The sequence below is a fragment of the Scomber japonicus genome, chromosome 15 (genome assembly GCF_027409825.1).
Source record: "Scomber japonicus isolate fScoJap1 chromosome 15, fScoJap1.pri, whole genome shotgun sequence".
Taxonomy (NCBI): Eukaryota; Metazoa; Chordata; class Actinopteri; order Scombriformes; family Scombridae; genus Scomber; species Scomber japonicus.
In genome coordinates, this window is record NC_070592.1 from 8,015,115 (window position 1) to 8,031,632 (window position 16,518).

The 16,518-nt window shown below is 40.3% G+C and overlaps 1 protein-coding gene across 6 annotated transcripts in view; it reads right to left on the reverse strand.

Moving 5' to 3' along the window:
* Positions 1-16,518, reverse strand: part of macf1a (microtubule actin crosslinking factor 1a) — a 265,237-nt gene that overhangs the window by 134,793 nt on the left and 113,926 nt on the right. For 5 of the 6 annotated variants that reach the window (XM_053334386.1, XM_053334385.1, XM_053334390.1 and 2 more), the window contains one exon: positions 7,922-7,983. In XM_053334386.1, coding sequence (XP_053190361.1) covers positions 7,922-7,983 — 62 coding nt within the window. Of the gene's footprint in view, positions 1-7,921; positions 7,984-11,208; positions 11,285-16,518 lie in introns of those variants that run through there. The other variant, XM_053334388.1, reaches the window with a different exon arrangement.

A 16,518-nucleotide genomic window follows, 5' to 3' on the forward strand; every position in this document is an offset into this window, starting at 1 on the left:
AAAACATTGGAAACACGGGAAAGAGGCTGGCAGGAAACAAATGGTCGGGCATTCCTCTCTAAAAATGTTTCTTGAGAGTTGCGGACTCATGCGGGGGGGGTGGGGGGGGGGGGGGTGGCGAACGAGGTCACATGTCCACCTGCATTACAGTGATCTTCCTGCTTCACACAGGCACAGCACCTACACTGACTAAGTTTTACTGCAGTCCTGGCTTCAGGACAGAAGCCTGTAATACCACCTCTCACCACAAGAGGGCAACACAGTCACATTAGTAGGCTGAGGGATGAAGAAGCCTTACTCACTCACCACCTGGGTAGTGAATTTTAACCCTAGTGTTGTCCTCCCGGGTCAAATTGACCCCATCTCTCTTTTGACTGTTCCTTCTTTCCTTCCTTCTTTCTTTAATTTTTCCTTCCCTCTTCCCCATCTCCCCTCTTTCTTTGCTCCCTCCTCCTCCTTCCTTCCTTCCTTCCTTCTCTCCTTACATCCTTCCTCTTTTCTTCCTTAATTTTTTCCTCCCTTCCTCCTTTCCTCCCTCCCTTCCTCCCTCCTTACTCCTTTCCGTCCTTCCTTCCTTCCTCTCTTCCTTCTCTCCTAAATTCCTTCCTCTTTTCATCCTTACTCCTTTCCTTCCTTCCTTCCTCCCTTCCTTCTTTCCTTACTTCCTTCCTCTTTTCATCCTTAATCCTTTCCTTCCTTTCTCCCTTCCTCCCTTCCTTGACCTGAGGACAACAGGAGGGTTAAAAATGTTAAATTAAACAATCGGTGCGTCTTATTAGGTTGAAGTCAGAATTTAAACAACGTCCCTCCCTCTTTTCTTACTGTCACTGTCTATTTTCTTCATCTCTGTCACTCTCTCACCCTCTTTTTTTCCCCCTCTACGGATGGTTGACATCAGCGGTTTTAGAAAGGCGGCTGATGATACAAGTGTTAATTAGATGACAGGAAAAAAAAAATATGATAATGATGGCGTATGGAGCTCCAACTGGAAATGAGGTGCAGTTTTTGTCTAATTGTGTCTCGGTGTGTCAGAGAGTGCACCCGCTTCCAAGTCTGCCTGAATGAGTAGATCCTCTGTGTTCCTGACGTGTTTATTACCCGTTTACTGGAAGCCCGATACATGAGTTACACAAACACACACAAACACACACCACTCACTCTGATCATGTATCTGGCTAAAGTTCATCAGCAAAGCTTTTCCTGTAATCTTTGGTCCCTCAGAAGCACTAACAAATTAAACAATAAATCAATATAAGCATACTTACAGTAGGCCTTATAGTATAATACAGTATAATACAGTACTGGACTATATAATACAGTATAATACAGTACTGGACTATATAATACAGTATAATACAGTACTAGACTATATAATACAGTATAATACAGTATAATACAGTACTGTACTGGAGTATAATACAGTACTGGACTATAATACAGTACTGGACTATAATACAGTACTGGACTATAATACAGTCCAGTTCGGATCTAACCTGCAACAGACTATATTTAAACGTATTATCTGACATTCATGTGGGCTTCATGGCCGCTGCATCAAACCACAGCGATCACATGAGCTGTCTATCAAGAGAAATTTAGATGTTTATTTGTGTTTATGTTACCATGGGTGTCCAAAGATAGCAGTTAAGAAAGTCCCGCTGCATGACACAACACATCACTAACTATCTACTGATACTAAAGCCCAGATAAAAACTGGACGATTTTGCAATATCCAGTAAGTCTAAGGAGGTGTTACTAAATTTGAATTTGCTCTATAGCACCCAGATGGATGTGTAGGTGTTTTCGTGTGTGTGTGTGTGTGTGTGTGTGTGTGTGTGTGTGTGTGTGTGTGTGTGTGTGTGTGTGTGTGTGTGTGTGTGTGTGTGTCTTCAGGGATGTTTCTCACACACGGCCAGCTGTGTCTGATGTGTAGTGGCGGCAGCTGTCAGATGCCTTTGGCTCTAAAGCACAGCGTCAACTGGAGATAATGTTAAGGAGCACTGACAGCACCTGGATAACAGCAACAGCACTGCTCCCATACATACATACATACATACATATAATGTCACTATAATTTATAATTATATCATAGCAATAAAGCATCAAGTAGATTTTATAGTAATATATTGGATAAATGGGGTTTGACAGCTATAATAGTGGGACGGCTGAATGAATGATGGAAAGTACTTGAATGCCAATTAAAGATGTTTGTAGGACTGACGTGCTGCTTAATGTCATGTGACTTCCCTCTAAGGTCAATAAAAGCTATATAATGCTCTGTATCATTTCATATACTGAGCTCTGACACTTTACATGACTATATGACCCACATCTGTCCATTCTGTCTCCCTTTATTTAACCTTCCTGTCGTCCTCCTCTGTTTTGACTGTTCCTTCCTTCATTCCTTAATTCCTTCTGTCCTTCCTTCCTCCTTCTCTCTTTCTTTCCTCCCTTCCTTCTTTCCTTCCTCCATCCCCCTTTCTCCTTTCCTTCTTTCCTCCCTCCCTCCTACCTTCCTTCCTTCCTTACTTACTTCTTTCCTCTGTCCTTCCTTCCTCCCTTCCTTCTTTCCTTTCCTCCCTTCCTTCCTTCATCCCCCTTTCTTCCTTCTGTCATTCCTTCCTTTCTCTCTCCTTCCTTCCTTCCTCCCTTCCTCACTGCCTTCTTTCCTTTACTCCCTTCCTTCCTTCCACACACTAAACACTAAAATGTTAAAAAAAAAAGTTTATCGTTTCAGTGCACTGATGTCATTTCATAAAATTAAGCTTTTTCTAAAATTGTTAAATATCATTATCACAAGTGTTTGTATGTTTCTGTATATAGCAGATTATCGGCCTACATAGTCTCCAGTATGGGTCGGGCCCTAGTAGTCTGTGCTTTAAAAATGAATTAAAAATCACTACACAGCACTTTAACACAGGAAGTGAAACTATAAGCACAGAAACAGTACCAGGAGTTGTTATTTAACAAACAGAGCCTGACAGTCTGCTCCGTCGTCAGCAGCTCATCTAAACTTTAAACTCAGCGCTGACAGAAACATTTGCTCATGTGTCAGTGGTTTCAATCCCTGCTGCTGCTGCTGCTGCTGCTGTGTAGGTTTAGTGGCTCATTAGAGTTCCCCAAACACACACACACACAATAAATAAAAACAAAGAGAGACAGATTACGTGTGGTTAGACATCTTGTTATCCGACTCTTTATTTATAAGAGAAACCTGCGTCTGACTTCTTAATCCTCTGCTACTGGATTTACCTCCTGGCTGTGTGATCCTAACCCTCTAACCCTGCCGAGGGCTGCCGAGGGCAACGTGTGTCAACTGCTGCATGCCAACAGGTAACCGGGAGGCCGCTGTTGACAATCGGCCTGTGTTTGCACTATGCACACACACATACACACACACACACACACACATATACACACACACACACACACACACACACACACACACACACACACACACACACACACACACACACACACACACACACACACACACACACACACACACACACACACACACACACACACCTGTTGATACACTGCACACCTGAGCAGCCAAAGAAAACATACCAGACATTACTCACACACACACACACACACAGCAAAAAGGAAATATGATGTCACTCAATAGGAAGCTTTTCATCTTTGTCTCTTTTTTTTTTTTTTTTTTTTCCAATGTCATTTTTTTCTGTTTGTCTCATAAGTCTTTTTTCTTTCTTTCTGTGTTTGCCTGTAAATCCCTGCTGGTAGGACGGAGAGGTTTATAAAATCAACAGTCCTGGCTCAGAGTCAATAGATGATGTCCAACACACAGCAATGTCACTCTGCTCTCTATCCAAGAGAGAAAAGTCCCTCTCTCTCTGTGTCTGTCTGTCTCCCTCTCTGTCTCTGTCTCTCTGTGTGTCCCTCTCTCTATCTGTGTCTCCCTCTGTCTGTTTCTCTCTCTCTCACTCCCTCTTTGTGTCTCTCTCTCTCTCTCACTCTCTCTCTCTTTGTGTGTCTCTGTGTCTCTCTCTCTCTCTCTCTCTCGCTCTCTTTCTGTGTCTCCCTCTGTCTGTCTCTCTCTCTCTCTGACTTCTTTAGCAACACTATTTCATCCAACTGCAGCAGATATTTCAACACAATGAGTTTTCTTTCTCCCCCTCCCTCTCTCCTCTATGCTATCCATCTTTTTCTATGTCATCCTCCTCTCTTTCTCTTTCGTCCTCTATCACTAATCCCACCCCTGTCTCATTTCATCGCAGGGAAAAAGTTCGATAGTCATTAAAAAAAAAAAAAAAGTAGCTTGCCTCTCTGAACGACCTCTGTGTGACTGTTAAAGTTTGACAGCGTGAGCGAGCAGCAGCTGTTTGTGAAGCTTTACGCCACCTGGATGCCGTCACAGCTTTACAGTTTTGATTCTCCTTCCACATTTTTATTCTGAAACTATTCAAATCCAGCTGCTTCTCTCTCTCTGTGTCAATTATGGTTGATTGATTTTGTTTTGGGTTTTTTTTCTATTAAATGTCAGAAAAACATTTGAAAATTAACATCATGATTATCAGGAACTCAATTTTGCATCGTCAGATAGTCCAAAACACAAAAATATTACATTTATTGTGAAAAAATAAAAATATATGGCTGATTGATTAGTTTTTTTTATCTTATCAACAGTCCGAAACACAAAAGATATTCAATTTATAGTTGTATAAAATGAAAAAAATATTATATTTGAGAAGCTGGAACAAACAAATATCTGGTATTTTTCATCTTACAAAGATGTATATACAAAAATATAAAAACACTAAAAATAAATAAATTACTTTACTGTACTTCTCATTATGATTATTGACTTACTAACATATTTTCTAGATTGATCAAGTACTCGAATGGTCTGTAAAACGTTAAGAAATTGTGAAAAATTACATATTAACATATTTTTTGGTCCAATCAACAAACCAAAATCTAAATATATCCATTTTACAATCAAAGAAAATCTACTAATATTCATATTTCACATTGAATGTATTCTTTATAAATGACTTATTAAACTGCTTATTCATTATTAAAATAATCACAAAGTGATATTCTGCTGCTCAGCTACTCAGTAATTCAGCTTTTAATTTCAGCTGGGCTCTTACATAATAGAAAGCACAAACGACCTCACATCACAGATTAATAGGCCTCTAAACATTTCCAGCACAAAAAAAAAACTCTCTCTGGTCTCTCGCTGTGCTCTCACTCTCCATCTCTGACCTACATTTCCTGGCTGTGGGTGTCTGGCAGTGCCGGCTGATATAGAGTTACATGCACAGGCGGTCACCGTGACGACAGTTGCTTGCAGAGTTATGGGGTCAGACAGACGTTTCATTCTCGGGTCATGTGATAGGAATACCTCACAGCACCACCTCTGTGTGTGTGTGTGTGTGTGTGTGTGTGTGTGTGTGTGTGTGTGTCTCTTACATAGAATACATACTGTACTTTATGTATGGTATGTGTACATGTGTGCAGATGTGTCACAGTGACTGATTTATACAGCTGTGTGAGGCAAACATCTAATAGCTAATATTTAAAACTGTGTCACACGTCTTTGTCCTCTACTTCAAGTGTTTGATTTGGCATGTTGGACCAATATTTTAATATTGTAGAAAGACTAACTCATATTATTATTATTATCAGTGTTGGGGAGTAACTAGTTAATTTCAAAATAAATGTAAGTGTAATCTGTTACAGTTTTGCTCAGGAGGGTTTTTCTTCCTCATTGTTTAATATTTAATATGCTACTGAATACATATATAGCTGCTTTTACTTTGAAATTAATATTTTTGTATATATTGTAAATAAATCATGATGAGGGCTTAAATGGTGTCACAGTACCAATTAAGTCCATGTCTGACTTTTCTCATCAAATAGCTTTATTTTATATTCTAAAATCTACATGAACTAAAGAATACATTTTCAAATAAGAGATAAATGTTGCTTTATAAGAATCTCTTATCTTATCTCTGATCTCTCTTAATTTCTCACAGGTTCAGTATATTCTTTTAAATCACTACTCAAAACTCACTTCTACGGACGAGCTTTTATGTGATGTCATCTACTTGTCTGTTCATTTTGCTTATTGCTATACTGTCTTTTATTTAATCTTATTTTACTTTGTCTTATTTATTCTATACATTTTTACATTCTCATTATCTCCCACTGTCCTCTACTCTCATCCTGTCAATGCCAGTCTTATTACCTCCCTCTATGTTGTATGTCTTGTTTTTTATTATAATGCTTTTGCTTTGCCTTGTCTGTCAAAGCACTTTGTGAACTTTGTTTTTGAAAGGTGCTATAGAAATAAAGTATTATTACATTTTATTATTATAAATCATGTCAGTATCCATGAAAAATACCTGAACTTAGATTTTGGTGCTTAATGGGAACATTTACCCTAACAGCTGAAAACATTAGTTAGAAAATTAGAAAATAAATTAAATGTAATAAGTTACTTTGATTAAGTCATTGAAATAGTTACATTACTTATTATATTTTACATTGAGTAACTAGTAATCTGTAACCTATTAAATAATCTTTCTAACCCAGATTAATATGCATTGAATCTTATTTAGATTCAGATTGAATTCATTCAAACGTTCCTGTTAATCAATCATTTAAATATCTGCATCCCAGTAAACATTTCTAAACTCACAATCACAATTAAATATTCATCTGAGGCTCTTTATTGAGTTTATCTGCCACTTTGCTTCCTTCGGCTAAACATGATGGAAGTGTTGCCAGAGACAGTTTAACAAGCTGTAACTTTAGAACCATTACTAACAGTGATAAAGCGAAGCGGGTGCAGCGGGCGCAGCGGGCACAGCGATCCAGACAGACGCTCCACTGTGAATGAGGTCTGCGGCTCAGACTCGATCACATCAGCACGGGACTGATGGAACAACAGCGTCTCAGATACTGTCATTACTGCACCGAGCCAACATGGGGCTGAAATGGATGACGACAGATGTAATAGATGGGAACAGCTGAGATAGATGAAGATGAGGTTTTTCTAAATTCTGCTAAACTGATTGTCTCATTAGATAGCAGCAGTAGAAATGAGGCAGACAATAGAAATTCATCTTATTTTGAAGGTGTTATTCTAAATCTAAGACATACTGTATAGTCCAATTCCTTATAAGCTGAGATTGTTTGACTCATTTGGCGAAAGATCGTATATATGAATTTTTAGCACATTCAACTTAACATTTATAAGATATGGTCTTTACATGGTATGCTGCTCCTAATAAACCTAAGACATATAGTTCAATTCCTTTATAAGTGGAGATCCTTCTGCTCATTTGGCAAAACTTCTAATTGACTTGTTCCCCCTTGCGGACCCCGGTTCAAGTCCCGGCTGGAGGACCTTTCTGCATGTTACCCCTCCGCCCCTCCCCCCCTCTCTCCCATAATTTCATGTCTCTCTATTTTCAACTAAAGGTGTCTATGCCAGAGAAAATCTTTAAAAAAATTAATTATATTTGAGATGATATATTTTTATATCTACATATATTTTTACTTTGCACTAAAATCAACACTGCCAATTACCACTGCTATTTTATTATGTTTAGTTTGTTCTTTATATTCTTATATTATATGTTGTTATTGTCACTGTGTGTAATGCTGCTGCTGCACTGTAATTTCCCAGCTTGGGATCAATAAAAGTCTATCTATCTATCTATCTATCTATCTATCTATCTATCTATCTATCTTTATGAATTTGTAGCACAAATAATGAACATTTATCTGATATTGTCTTTACACAGTATGAAAAAGCCCTTTGAGACGCATGTGTTCAATAAAAGGACTATACAGTAACAAGTTTTAAAGATGCTGTTAAGGAGTTAAAATCTTTACAAAAACAAACAACAAACACATTGAACCCGGTGACAGTGACAGTTACCTTGATGAGATGTTTGTTGACCCATTTTGTGAAGGTTTTCTTCTGCACTCTGTCTCGCTCATCTGAGGAAATAAAGAAAAAAAAAAGTTTTAATTAAATCATCCAAATACAATAACAGCATCAGCACAGTTTCATTACTGCGCTGTTTTATGTGGAAAGCCAGGAAACACACACACACACACACACACACACACACACACACACACACACACAGACACACACACACACACACAGACAGACAGACAGACAGACAGACAGACAGACACACACACACACACACACACACACACACACACACACACACACACACACACACACACACACACACACACACACACACACACACACACACACACACACAAATCCAGACAGACAGAGATGATGATACATGGATTTATGTATTTGCAGTGATTTATGAATTACAGTTTGGAAGAGTTTCCCCATGTGAAGCTCAGCTCTTTCTCTTTCTTTCTCTCACACACAAGTAAACAAACACACACACACGTCACACACCTCCTTAATGGCTTAGAAGAGGAACTTTATTGGATCACTCCCTCTAATCCTTTTTGTTAACACGACCGTTGATTTTAGTAAACTCGATAAAAAACACAAACATGACCCTCAAGAGCAAGTGCTGCTGATCACAACTCAAGCATGAGGTCTGTACACTGCACACAGTACACAATACACACATAAACCTCAAATAATAATGATTATAATAATATCAATAATAATAACTGTATTTGTATTGCACTGTTTATACAAGAAAAGCTGCTTGAAGTGCTTTACAACAATAAAAAGACAAGAAAAGGAAATAAAAGCATGTAAAAAATAACATGAATATATTTTTATTAAGTTGGAAATTGAAACCTCCTCAATGACGTAAAGTGTAATACATAGGATGTGTGCTTTAGAGGTGGTACTAAATATGTCAGCCTGTGTACACATATCTAGAAGATGACTCAATCGTCTCGTAGCTCTGCTTGTGTTTATCCAGCGGAGTCGTGATGTAAAGCAGAGCGAGAGCTGAGCCGTTCTCTGAGTTTATGGACAACAACCCAAGTTCCTTTTTTTGATAAGAAACCCTCCGAGTCTACAAACATGACCTCTATGACCTCTACGCTATCTACTTTACTTTACTTTACTTTATCAGCTTGACCTGAAACTCAAGGTTTTAGTAATGAAACTCAAAAAGCTGCTTGTTAGCATGACTGAAAAAGGGGGTTTCTCCTTCTTTTTGTCCCCCCCCCCCCCTCCTCCTCTTCCTCCTCCTCCTCCTCCCCCCTATCTGAGTTTCTGTCTGTTTCTGTGGTCCTTCACTGAGGTGTGATCTGCATCCAGGCAGAGCTCCAGGCTGCGTCCTCCACAGGCCAGAGGAGTGAGGCAGCCAGGCCAGGAATAGAGCCTAAAGCTCAGCTACAACTGTGTTATCTTCCCTCCCACCTCACCACCATCATCATCATCTCCTCCTCCTCCTCCTCCTCCTCCTCCTCTTCCTCCACACTAACGGAGCCTCTCTTCCTCTTCAGCTTCTCTCTCTATCTGGGAAAAATGACACAGACCCCTCCATCTCTCTCTTTCCTTTTTCCCTTCCTGCCATTATCTTAAATATCTTGACTTCCTGCTGGATGGATAGTAGACTAGTAGACTAGAACGCCTTAAGTCAACATAAGGAAATTTAAAAATACATAATGATAGCTACAGAGTTCAACAAACCTCTTATTTACAGTAGAACCAGTTTATAGAAACACAAATGCAGCTTTCCAACACAAAAAATAGACTAGAAACACACAAAAATGATTCATTTATCACTACTGGGACCAAAATCTAAGACAAAAAAATCAATTTTCTAGTAAAATATCCAAAAAATCCTCATCATGTAAACTTTAAAACCTATTATCAATATTGATTTATTCCATATCGCTGCTGTAGTTAGAAAAACATGCAATGAAAAAGTGATACGTTTTTTCTTCCTCGAGACTATAGCACACACGAGCACAGGGCCGGATTTTCCCTCCAGTCGGACAAACTGATTCAGACGCAGCCAATCAGAGAGCACGACGTAGCTACTTCCTTTCCTTGCCAGCTGTTTATTGGTTGCCATAGAGAAGCTATAACGGAGAGAGAAAAGCCATGTGGGGAGATAGACTGTATCACTTCCTCCTATTCTGGTTATCTTTCAGTTGTTTTCTCACGCTCACACCTACCAACACACACACACACACACACACACACACACACACACACACAAATACACACCCATGCCCTCTCACAGATTTCCAAAGAACCTCTTAAACAGGCCTGACACCTTAGAACTGTCCAGCTCCAAAAGTAGAAAGGATTTTGGAAGAGGAAGTTCGATTTGAAGGGATTAAGTAGGTTAAAAGTCTCCATTGGATAAAAGTCAAGGTCAATCTCCACACACACACACACACACACACACACACACACACACACACACACACACACACACACACACACACAGAGAGACACACACATACACACAGAGACACACTGAAGGGTTTTACACAGAGGGTAAAGCCCAGAGGGAAAAGAACACATATTTCAACACACTCTTGCAAAATAGTTTCACCACTTGCAACACGCCTCTATTCCAAAAGAACCTGCCGGAGTAGCCGAGCTAGTTGTGTTCAAAGTGAAGTATTCAGGCTTTTAAAGTGTTACTTTTGTATCTGTGTGTTAACTACGCTCATCGCCACGCCTGTGAAGACTCATCAGGTTCACGTAGGCGTAGAAAATTGGGCTATAAATCCTTGTGGGTTATCTTAAGCGTCATCATTATTATTATTTTTATTATTATTATTGTTATTAGGGCAAAAGCGAAAGAGACGTGGGAGCTGAGGAATGTTAGTGACAGCTACAGAAAGGCACTCATTTATTTACAGAGGAGGACATTGTTCAGACGTTGTACACACCCCTCTTTCTCTTTCTCTCATTCTGTGCTATCCAAACACAGCGTCACACACACACACACACACACACACACACACACACACACACACACACACACATTACAACATATATAAAAAAAACACAGATGCACCGAAACCCACACTGTGTTTAATGGAGACCACATTAAGCATAACTCTCACCGCTCTGTGTGTGTGTGCTCAAATAGGAAGTGTTCAAACACACACACGTGCTGCACGCTGACAGCATGTAAACAACACTGCTGTAGGGGCTACTCCACAGGGACACACACACACACACACACACACACAGTTTAACACACACACACATACACACACATAGAGATGGACACTGACCTGCACAGCACATGAGCGAGTACAGGTGAGCGTTGAGATGACACTCGTTCCTGTAGTCGGGCCACATGTTTGTAGTCATGTACTAGTTATCCCCCTTTTGCTTTCTCCTTTCCTTCTTCTAAATCAGAGAGGCTTCATTTGATTCATTTAATCCAAATCCAAAAAGGCAAAAGTCAAGATAATTATAGCAGTTAAAGACGTTCTTTGGCAACAACAACAACGACCTGCCTCCAACGTCTCTGTAAGCTGAAGCAGAAGGATGAGAGAGAGAGAGAGAGAGGTGGCTGGTAGAGCGCCGGCAGGTACGAATCAGTCTCTACTCTTCTTCTTCTTCTATTCTTCTTCTTCTTTTGGTTTTTATACATAGATATATATCTGTGATTCACCCGTTCCCTCTCTCCTCGAATCTTGCGGTGGCTGCCATGTCAGCTCTCAGTCCTCTTGGCTCTCTCTCTCTCTCTCTCTCTTTCTCTCTCTCTGTGTGTCCCTTTGCACTCTTTCCCCCCCCTCGTAGCAGTTGCTCTCACACGTGTGTCAAAGTCAGCGGCGGCTCCTCCCACTCAGTCCTAAAAAGGGACTGCCTACCTCCCTCCTCCGCCTCTCCTCTCCTCTCCCTCTCTTCTCTCTCTGTTTACTGCCTCACCTCAGTTCTACTTCCTCACTAGTCTGTGGCTCTCTCTCTCTCTCTCTCTCTTTCTTTCTCACTCATTCTCTTTCCAGGCCACGACGGTCTTGTCCTCAGAGACCAGCTGACAGAGTCTCTGCAGAGCTACATGGGTGCTCGCTCGCTCGCTCTCTTCATCTTTTTTCTCTCTTTTTTTCTTTCTGCATTGCTTCTTTAGCTCCACAGGTAAGCAACTCTCCTCCGGTGGGACAATTTCCTTTTACTTTACTTCATGGAACGGAGAGTCTACATTTTCTGTATTTCTGTGCAGGATATCAAAGCAGCTCACATGTATCCTGCAGAGATGTCATTAAAAACAATGATCTTTTTCCTTTTTTTAAGCTCCAGCGATCCATTTTAGATGATGTAATCCAGTCTTGTATTCAAAAAACACTCAATAAGGCTTGTTTTTCCAACACTTGTGCAACACACACATACACACACATTGTTTTTTTTTCCTTTCTTGTTCAAGCTGACAAAAGCCAGATGCAGCTCTGGGATATCTGCATCTCCTCACTTTCCTTCCAAACTTACAAGCTTTGTTTTAGAAAAAAGAGGAGACAACCCCCCCCCGAAGGCTTCTCTGACCCCCGGTGCTGTCGGCTGTGTAGCTTCCTGAAGACTGAGATGGACTTTACTCTCATCAGGAGAAGCCTGGTGGTCTAATTTAATAGAGAAAAGGAAACAAGCCCGAGCAGAGCCATTCATGTTAGTGCGTGACTCTGTGTGTGTAGAACAGTGATGGAAGATCATGGAGGCGAACGTAATCTAATAAAACTGTGGCTATATTCTGGCTTAGGTCCAGATGTGTGCTTTTCAGGCAGTCAGTAGTGAATAAGAGGCTGAATAAGAATCTTTAACTCACACATTGCCTCTGAGTCCTTTCACAGCTAAACACCCTGAACTCATCTTTATATAAAACCTCTGCCTCTGTCTTCCCTCCTTTGCTTGTCTGATGCAGTCTCTCAAAATAGCTCAGTGGTCCGAGACAGCGCCGACGCACTTTTTGAATAATTTCTGCTCTGTCATGTTAAAAATAGCAAAAAAAAAAAAAAAATAGAGCCAAGAAAATCAGCAGCAGTGGAAGCGATGAGTCGGCACGGGGGCTAAAAGCTGAGCTACGCCGCCTTAGCCAAATAAACAGTCACCAAAGGAGGTCATGTGATCAGGCCAGGAAGTGAGTGGTGACATCCAATAATATGACAGCAGCTCCTGACTCTTGAAGCAGGTGTGTGGAGTGTGTACGGTTACACACACACACACACACACACACACACACACACACACACACACACACACACCTGAGGCGGCGAGACAGTGACTCACACACACATTCACAACAAGCTCAGACGGAGGGACACAAGCTCCTCCTCCTCTTCCTCCTCCTCCCTTTTCTTCTTCTTCCTATCCTCCTGTTTCCTCCTCTTTCGTCATCACTCCATCTCCAGCTCCTCTTCTTCTTTGCTCTCCTCTCTCCTGCTTTCAGCTTCCTCCGAACCTCCGAGCCTCCATGGAGAACCGTTCCTCTCTCTCCATCTCTAAAGGGACCATCCACACTAAAAATACCAGACGGAGCTTACGTCCTCTAATACCACGCAGCGTGCTTATCCCTCGATCCCTCGCTCCCTCCTTCTCCCACCGCCCCCCCCACCCCTCCCGTTATCAACTCTCTAATCTCCCTCGTTCTCTTCCCTCTGGCTCTCGTCTTCCGGTGTGTTCTGGCCTTCTCCTCTTGTGATTAAATTAAAATTAAAAGTGGGAGGGATGTTTCCATGTGTCCTCTTTTTCTTCCCTTCGTCTTCTTCTTCATCTCTGTTAGTAAATCATGTCATCTATATTCCCTCTCTTCCTCCTCCTCTTTCGCTTTCCCTTTCTTTTTTCGGTTTCTCTTTCAAGCCAGGCTGGTTCCCATGCAGGGTTCATTCATCCTCCTCTGTGGTGGCAATCAGATGCTGGCAGCAGCCTCATTCTTTCCTTTCCTTTCCGCTTCTTATCCATTTTTTCCCTCCTCCTCCTCTCTCGCTTACCAACGCTGCATGTTAAATATTTGTAAAGCAGGACAAACTCCCACCACATCTGAAAATCAGCTGACTGGAGGAAGTTCAGTTTTTTTGTTTTGTTTTTTTTTGCACATTTAATATATTCTTTTAATACATTCAAACTTTCTTTCTCTCTCCCTCTTTTGGTAGATAATATGTCCCACTCACACACTAACCAGCTGCCCAAGTAGCCACAAGCACCGTCATCAGATTAGCAGTAGATTCAATCTGCCCTCCTGTGGCAACACGAGAGAGACACCGTATGGCTCAAATGAAGCCAGTTTAAATATATTAGACCAACTCTTGATGATATACTGTATCATATCCAATATATATATATATATATATGGGTCAATGGTGGGTTTTTGTGTTCATGTGGTTTAGTCAAATTTAAAGGGGTTAAAATGTGAAAATAAACATATGAATAACTTGCACACATTCTTTTATTTTGTGAACCCAGCATCAAATTTCTGCTTTTAATCCATTTGGAGAAAATATATTAGAGGATTATGGCAAAAATGTCTAAGTGGTGTAACCATAAAAACTTTGTATCAAATAATTCAACTTGCTTAAAAACAGTAAATTCTCAATAAACACCATATCAACTAGTTTGGCATGATCTTACATTATAACTTTTGATATTAAATAAAGGCAATGGAATACAATTGTTCTATATATTAAGTTTAATCTGGGGAATCATGGAGATCAGGAATCAAGTCCACTTAATACACTGTAGATGAATTAAGTATTTAATATTTATAATTATTTTGTGGTTACACCATTTGACATTTTCAGGAGCATTCAGTCTTTATTTTGGTAAAAAATGGCGCAAATGTCATTTCAAATGACATAAAACCAACAAAAATACACAATGTGCATTTCAACAAACCTGATTCTGCTTTTAAAAAACTATTTTAAAGATATTTTTGAATTGCTCATCTTGCCAACCCTTATATGTCACATCAGAGTAAAACTAGTCCGAATTGACATTAAACAGAACAGCAAACCCTTGAAACAGGAAAAAACAACAACAACAAAAGCAGGTGAACTCCAGCCAGCTGATCTGTGATGTAATGAAGGTAATTCAGGGTCAGCTGCGGCTTTATACGTGACACACATCTAAATTAAGACCTACTGTTTCCTGTCAAGAGGATCACAACATCAAACTAGACCTGACTTCAAGAGTTTGATCACAGAAGATTAGTTAAGATGAACTATTATGTTGCAAATCAGTTAAACTTTGCTTAACTTTTGACTTTAAAATGTGACTAGAGAACAACCATGGAGCTTTCTGCATGATGAGACAGGTTGTGCTGTATTTCAAAAGGTCAGAGTGTGGTTGAGAACAAGGCGTGGTGAATTCACGGAAAGTGTGAACCACTGTCATTTACATGTTGTGTAAACTGAGACCACATCATGTACTGTACAAATGCTGATGATACACACCCACACACACCCTGCCATGCCTGACTGACCACTGACACTGACAAAAATAAGGTCGGGACACACACACAAACAGACACACACAGACACACACACACAGCAGCTGCATTACACATCTGTTCCTGACCTGCAGACAAGATCAAACAAGCAAATAAACACGAAACTCGAGTTTTACTTTTGAGTAAACTCCCCTCTCTAAATCACTCATCTGAGCACTTCCCTAAAACCATTTCACTCATTACGAGATAAGCACACACACATATTTTTTAACACACACCCACACTTTTTTATAAGGGTTTTCTTTTAAAGGGAGTGTTTTTTTAGAGGCTCTGAAGATGAAGGATGATATATTTCTTTAAGGATTATGAAGCCACCTGAGGCAAATTTGCGATATTGAGCTATACAAATAAAACAAGCAGGTTTGACTTCACTTAAATCAACTTTATGAAGTAATAGTTTTATCTATTCATAACTCAAACAATGAAGAATATTTCGGAGGACACAAACACAACTTAAAAGTATATTAATATAAAAGGGAGTTTTTCCTGCTTTATGTGTGAAGTGCCTTGAGATGACTTTTGGTGCTAAATAAATAAAGACTGATATTATTTGCCAATGTTATTCTTACAACTACTAAATACAACAAGCAAGTAAATAAGATGGAAGTCTTCTATTTAACCATATTTTAACCCTCCTGTTGTCCTCAAGTCAAGGGAGGGAGGGAGGAAGAAGGAAAGAAGGAAGGAAGAAGGAAGGAAAGGAGGAAGGAAGGAGGGTAAGAGGGAAGGAAGGAAAGGAGGGAGGAAGAAGGAAGGAAGGAAGGAAGGAAGGAAGGAAGGAAGGAAGGAAGGAAGGAAGGAAGGAAGGAAGGAAGGAAGGAAGGAAGGAAAGGAGGGAGGAAGAAGGGAAAGAGGAAAAGAAGGAAAGGAAGAAGGAAGGAATTTCTGATTTTGTCTCAGATTTCTGATCATTTGTATTTCTCTTTATTCCACTTCCTGCTACCCTTTAATCTCCCTCTTCCCTCTATACTTGAATGTATCCCTCTCTTTTCCTGCCTCCCTCTTGTCTCCCTTAGCAACATCCACCTCCCATCACAGCTGGATCCTCTGCCCTCTCGCTACTGATCGACCTCATTGATCTGCACCGTTATGTCACGCCGGTTCG